Raw genomic sequence first — 7053 nt, 5'->3', positions numbered from 1 at the left:
CATGTTGGCCACCTGCCTGTCATAGAAAAATCGCTTCCTCCTTCCTGGTTGGAAGGCAGCTCTAATGAGTGATGGGCAGCCGCGTTCACAACCGCGGCAGCTCTTTGCATAGAAAACAGGCAGCCGCAGCGACCCACGTTGCCGTGCCCCTCCCTTTCTCCCCCTTCCATGTGGCAGGAGGTCCTACCTCCTCCTAATTGCTCAGCCAAGTAATTAACTGAGGCAGATTGTGGCTCTTGGCTAGGCTAGCGGGGCTGCCACCCTGCTCTGCCCACGGGAGAACCCCATGGCAGCCCAGCTACCAGGGTTTGAAACCCCGCTTCGTACCCCCTGCCCTCACCGCTCCCTTCCGACTCCAGCTGTGCCTGCCTTCGCTGCCCATCTCCATCGCCCAAGGGATTGCGCCGCGGGAGACCAGAGAGCTGGCAACGCCTTCCCTGCCTGCCTGTCCCATCCAACAGGCACCAAGCCAGCTGTACCAGTGCCTGTGAGACTGAGAAATGCACCCCTGGTGCGGGAAAGAGCCCATCTACCTCTGCCCTGCAAAAAGGGGCGCAGCAGCGGTCACTCCGACACCTCCAAGGGCATGGGGCAGCCAAGATGCGTAAGTCACTGCCGGGGAATTCTTTGACACCCTGTTCCAAAGGTGCTGTCTCACCCCGGTACCCTGGAAATGTCCTGGATATGACACGCAGCAGGGAGGAAAATACTGCAGCCTTAATCCTTCATTTCCCTCGCCTCAAACCATGGCAACGCACAGAGGGAGAACCAAGCATGTGGGAACCAGCCAGCCACCCTCCAGCCCTGCACATCCCCAGTGCATCCTGCATCTCTCCCTGCAGGACGGCCTCAGCCTCCCTACCAGCCTGCGCTCTCTGCCCAGGCAGGGCAGATCCAAGTCACCCTGGGAAGCTCTCCTTCCATCCCTTTGTCCTGCTGTATCCGGGTCTTTCTCTCCAATCTGGCCCCTCCAGTCCCCACTTCTTGGATATCACATAAGCACAGCCCAACAGTCTTTACAGCCTTTCAGGTCACCCTTCCAGACACAGAATTTCTGGCCCTTTACTTTGTAGGGCAGCACCTTGCAGCCATTAATAATTTTTGTTGGCTCTCCCCAAAGCCCCCTATAATTTACCGGCATCTGTCCTGAAACACGGCTTCCAAAGAAGGCCCAAGCAATTGCAAGATCCCTTAAGTCCATCACATTGGGATCTCCCTTCTCACATGCTTGGGACTCACTTTGTCCCTCCTGGCCCTCTTTATGACCCCTGATTTGTTTCACTGCCAACACAGTCCTTTATAGTAATTAAAAGAAGGTGCTTGGTTCCCTGCAGAGAAAAAAAAACCAAACCAAAACCCTACAACCACAGTGCAGAACAGGAAAGGGGAAGAGTCCCACTTTTACCACGCTGCAAAACGTGTCGCTGCTCCAGCCAGTAACTCGGCGACAGGCCCTCACGCGCTCACCTGCATGGAAGTACGGGCTCATCGTGTACGGGAATCCGAAGGGCAGCGGCTGAGGTGGTGGGATGGAGGCTGGCGGGAGATATTTCACCTCGTTTTTGTTGATGCCCGGGCCAAGCAAATGGCTGGGGGACTCGGCGCTCGAGGAGCTGCAGGGGGCATTTTGGCCAACAGCCGCTTCACCCAGCTCCTTGGCCCCTTCGCAGACTTTCCCCGTCTCTTTGCACTCTTTAAGCTCAGCAGTTGAGCTGCTGCTCTCAGCCTTCAGGCTCTCCGGCTTCTCGTCACTCACATCCGCGTCGCTCTCAGAGTCCTTCATCTCCTCATCGTTACAGTCTGGTGCCCCATCCCGCACCCGGGGCTCCGCCAGCTCCTTGGCCTCGCTCAGCCCCTGCGGCTCAGCGCGGTGATGTGTCGATTTTCGGTTGCCCCGCCGGGGCTGCTCCTTGGGCGGTGTGGCACTGCTGGGGACGCTGGGGTTGAGGGATAGCAGGGGAGTGTTATTGTGCCGCAGCACCAGCATGGCGTTCCTCCGGGAGAGCTCCTCCCGCAGCGGGTGCCCCTCGGGGATGTCGTGCACGTTACGCAGGGCCGGGTGGTCTGGGGGCAAGCCGGGATGCAGGCTCAGCGGGTCGCCAGCCAGTAGCCTTTGCCTGTGGAGATTCTCCAGTTCCTTCTGGCGGATGATCTCGGCCGACATCTCCAACCTAAATTGGGAGAGACCGAGAGGGAATATCGAGGGGGGGCTCTGCGAGTAACTTGCTAATCCCCAGCCGGGCTGAATCAGAGCTTGCACAATCCAGGTGTCACCTCCACACCCGCACACTGCTTCCACCGGTCTCACCCGGAGACCACTCTGTTGCCCGTGCACAGCTCATCCCACACAGCACCCCACGTTACTCTGCCTGCTGCTAGGAAAAGGAAGGAAAAATCCAACCCAAGCCCAGGCAGGCTGGCCCTCTACACTCTTTACCTTGCCAGGTTTTGCTTTCGTAGCATCTCTTGCTGCCGTGCAAACATCTCTGCTTGTGCTGGCTGTAGGAACCCATAACCTGGGGACAAGGAGAACAATACTACGGGGTTATTAATCTCACCATTGACTCTTGGCTAGCTCAGGGCCAGCTCCCCAGCGGGCTAACTGAGCAGGAAAGGGCAACTGAGAGCTGTGTTTCTGCTCTGGAGCCCATCTATTCCCTCACTCCCAAGGCAGTGCAGCCTCTGCTGCTGAGCCATGGGTCCAGGTGGGGATGAAGAGAGCAGCCAAGGCAACCCGCTCCTATCACTGCAAAACAAGGGTGAAGTCAGCACAACAATAACGGGGAAACACAGAAAATGTGTCTGGGCTCTTTGGCTAAAGGACAGTTTGTCACAGCCTGCACCTTCACCCTACCCACTCCCCCCGGGTGACTGCAAACATTTCTTGGGCACTCACCTGGTGTCTGGCACAGAGCTGAAGGCACCCCGAGGAAAGGTGGTCTCAAGTGGGGCCCCAGGGCAATATGAGGTGCATTCTGGGGTGAAAGCAGAGGCGGTGGGTGGGATATCTCCCTGCAGAAATCAGAAAATGAATTCATGTTGAAAACCTGGAGACTCCATCCAGGAGGGATGCCCAGAGGGCCCCGGCTCAGGAAAACACCCTTTCTGCAGATCACCTCCGTTCTGTACCAGAGGCTGTTCCGAGACACAGATGCCTATTCACCCATATGCAAAACTTTTAAAAGGGAGAGGAAAAAAAGAAAAGAAGCAGGACTCCAAAGGTCCCACGTACTTCCCACCTTGATATGTTCGCTTCTGTGGCCTTTCAGCTGGGCTGTTCGAAGGGGTTTTGGGTGCCCAGGGCCAGCAAAGGCTGAAGATGCTGCACCTGCCTCTCCTCTTAGCAAGCTTGGGTTGCTATCTCAACTACCTTACAACTGAAAAGGCATTCTGTATTTTGGGAGCTGGAGAGCAGGTCTGAAAAGATCTGAAGGCATCACTGGCATGCCTTGCAAAAAAAATAATCACTGTCCTAGCCGGGACAAGGGGTGATCTTTAATTCTGGAGAGAAAAGCTATGAGTGAGGCAGAGAAAGACGCAGACAGGAGAGATGGGGAGAGGGATGTGAGCAGGAAGGGCCACAGGGTCCATGGAAAGGAGTGCTCCTGGAGAAGGGGTGTGTGACACTGGCCGGAATGGGGCAGAAAAAAAGGCAGGAAGAGAATAAGAGCCAAGGTCTCTTCCATTAGTCAAATCTGCCCTAGGAGCCTGCAAGCAAATCTCTGCCTTCCGGCTGCACGTCTCTTAATTCCTTTTGATGGCCACTTACAACATTATTACCTTCACCAGGGCATCTAGAGGCAAAGCCAAGCGCTGTGCCATTTATTTTCATTCTACAACATCTCCCTATAAAATCTGCTTCAGGAGAGACTGGAGGGCAAGAGAAAGGGAGCAAGAAGGCACAGGTGACTTCACGACAAACAGTCCATACACACGACCACGCTTCCCCTTTCAGTGGGGGGACGACACGCGAGTGGGGGATAATGTGGGAATCCCAGCCATCCGTGTCCCCATCCCACAGAGCTGGGGATGGATCGCCCCCATGGCTCGTGAAAAGCCAGACAAGGACTCTTTGGGGATGAGGTGGGCAGGGAAAGGATTCCTGTCCTTTCCCTCGATCTTCCCAGCATAGTTTTATCCTCATTCTATGCAACAGCCACTACAAAACCCTGCCACACACCAATCCACAGCACAGAACGGGCTGAGATTCCCCTCCGAAATTCCTCCTTCTCCCTACCCCCTTGCTCATCTGCCTCCCCCCTCCCCATCTGTCTCTCCTCCCCTTCTCCCCTTCCCCTGGCTGTCTCCATCTCTCCCTTCCTCCTCCTCCTCCTTCCTCCCCTAGCTCTCCTCTAAACTAATTGCACAGCTCGCTGTGTCTGGAGGAGAGCCACAGATCGATCCGTCGCTGTTGAAATGTTAATGCTAATCGTATAACCGCTCCGCCAGCACCTCACACTTCGGTGGCAGCTCCAATTAATCTCAGGTAACGCAGCGCGTGACCTTCGGCTCGGAGCCGGGGCAGCAGCCAAGCGATGCTTATGTAATTACACCATGAAGTGTGTAATCACCTGCCCTAATCCCCGAGGCCTCACAATTAGCCGAGGCCTCGGTCGCTGGGCTGCCAAGTGCTTTGCCACCCCGGACAGCCTGCAGATGAATAACGGACAATTAAAGCGGCATGACGGGGGCTAGGAGGTGTCCGTTCGATCGTAATTAGCTGTAATCATGGGGAGACGAGCCTGGCAGACGTGCTGTTCGTTTTATAAGAAGCAATTTAGGAAATCAAGTCGCTTTTAACCTCTCCATGGCCAGGCAAGCAGTGGCCGTGCCCTCCCTGCCTTTTATACGCGCAGAAAAGGGGATCCTGTACGAGAGGTAGCGACGCGCCGAAGCCCCAGGTGCAGGATGCACACAGAGAGCTCCGAAGGAAACGCTAAAAACAAAGAGAGCTCCTCGATTTCAGCCAAGAGGAGACAATCTGTGCCCAGGAAGCATACTGTTTGATGGGGATCAGGACTAGGCACTGGAAAATAAAAGGTTCTCCCTTTGGTGGCAGCCCAATGTTAATCAGAGGCTATTTTTATGCTTTAACGTTGTACTGCAGGGCCTAACTTTGATCCCTAAGGAATTCACATCTGCTCAAGACCCCGCGGTTCATTCCCTCTGTCCTCCCATCAGAGCTGTGCAGCTTCCCTGCCTTTGGGGGCCAGGGATCAGCTCATACTTCGGAGCGGCCGGTGAGCAGTGTCCCGGCTGGGGAAGGGGGATGGCAGGACGAAGCGACTGCTGCAGGACCGGGTGACGCTGGCAGGCACGGGGCCGAGGACAGCAGCCTGCGATGGCTCGGAAGAGGCTGGGGTAGTCGTGAGAGGGGCTGTAAGAAATGCACCAGGAGCGGCTTTGAACGTGAGAGGTCAGTCGGTGCCTGTGTTACACACCCAGCACGTGCTGGGGATGTGTCCAGAGATTCAGAGAATTCAGGGAGACACCTTTACACATGCTGTCATCACTCCTGCCTGACACAGCAGATGCCATGGAGACCCCCAGAGCTGTTCTCTCGGCAACACTGGAGCTCTCCACCAAACACACGCATGGGGCAAAGCTGCCGGGTGAGGCCAGACAAAGAGGACCAAGCCAAAGGTCCCGCGACGGCACTGTTCCACCCGTGGAGTCTGTGGCCTAAAGTCAGGGAAGGGAGGCTGCATGTGGCCAAACACGAAGGAGTCATTGCACCTCTCCTGTCATGCCCCTAACGCTCAGCATCAGTCTCCTGCAGTAGAGACCTTAGAAAGAAAGCAGGTATGCTCATAAATATTCAGGGGATAAGGGATTCTTCTCCTGCAGGTAGACTGATGCTCCCTAGCTCATGGTGCAGAGCCCCAAGGAGCTGGGCTTCATACCGCCTGCCTCACCACGAAGGACAGACGCTTTCTGCCATCCCACAAACCCAACCTCCTGCTCATCCAGGCGTGGAACCTGTTGGAGCCTGCAACTGCTTCCTTCCAGCCCATCTGCCTGATCCTCGGCATGGAAACCTGGCATGGGAAGGAGGGAGTACGACCAGGTCATGTCCTGGCACAGAGCTGGGAAGCCCTCCCAGGCCGCCTGGTACAGATACAGCCAATTGCTTCCAAGCACGCTTGGAAATGAAGTGGCAACCCCGGAGTAAAAAGCCCCGGAGACCTTAACAAAGGCTACTGAGCTTTTAGACAGACATGCAGCAAAACACAAATCCTTGCATCCTTTCTCAGGTACGTATCAGCCTTCAACCCCCCCCTTAATTTCCTTCCTCCTCTTCTTCCACCTCTCCGAGTAACGGGCTGAATTACAGCCCCATACTCTGAGACTGTGAATTTAGCCCTTGGCAATTACATCTGATAAGCCTTGTCCTTACCTTGCAGAGAGCAACTCTGTGTTACTGCATATTCTTTCCCCCACCCCCCCTTTTCCCCCACCCCCCAACCTCCCCCCCCTTTTTCCCCCCCCCCAATATGCCAGCTGGAGGCTTGTGAGCAGGGTGTTAGGGGATTTGCACTGCATGCTGCTAAATTTGATATGTCCTTTAACAGGAGACAAATGGTTCACAAGGCTTAAAAAGTATCGACTTTTCTTTAACAATAAGCACTAATGGCCTTCAAATAATCAATATTTAAAGTCATTATGGGGTTACACATTATACTGTTAAAACCAAGCCTTTCGCTTTAACCCCATCATATCCTACCAAGACCAGAGCAGTTCTCCCCCCGACTCACTCCAACCTCAAAAGGAAGGCTCGGAGCACCGGCTGCGACTGGAGATGTGAGTGGGTCAGGAAATGCAGATTGAAACCGGCAAGGCATGGAAATAAATTTAGATTGGGGGGGGGGGGGGGGGGGGAAAAGAATGCATGAAAGCTCTGCTTTCTTCTGCTTCGCGTTTGATAGGAAGAGACACTTTAAACCTGAGGTAATAGGCAAGCAGCACACAGCTCCTTGCTGGTTTGCCAGCCGCAGACACCGTCTGTGCCAGGAAGGGAAAATAAATAAAATGAAAGGGCTTTCTAAAAATGGT

At 54.9% G+C, this 7053-nt stretch overlaps 1 protein-coding gene across 1 annotated transcript in view; it reads right to left on the bottom strand.

Annotated features, from left to right (window-relative positions):
• SAMD11 (sterile alpha motif domain containing 11) overlaps positions 1–3038 on the bottom strand; it is a 16950-nt gene extending 13912 nt beyond the window's left edge. The window contains exons 1-3 of the mRNA XM_009707183.1: positions 2897–3038; positions 2438–2516; positions 1468–2171 (exon numbers count right to left, since the gene is read on the bottom strand). Coding sequence (XP_009705485.1) covers positions 1468–2171; positions 2438–2516; positions 2897–3038 — 925 coding nt within the window. The remainder of the gene's footprint in view (positions 1–1467; positions 2172–2437; positions 2517–2896) is intronic.
• Positions 3039–7053: the final 4015 nt, after the last annotated feature.

The sequence above is a fragment of the Cariama cristata genome, unplaced genomic scaffold (genome assembly GCF_000690535.1).
Source record: "Cariama cristata isolate BGI_N322 unplaced genomic scaffold, ASM69053v1 scaffold27029, whole genome shotgun sequence".
In the NCBI taxonomy this organism is placed as follows: Eukaryota; Metazoa; Chordata; class Aves; order Cariamiformes; family Cariamidae; genus Cariama; species Cariama cristata.
Note: the sequence above shows the minus strand (reverse complement) of the source record. Positions and strands in the feature narration are given on the sequence as shown.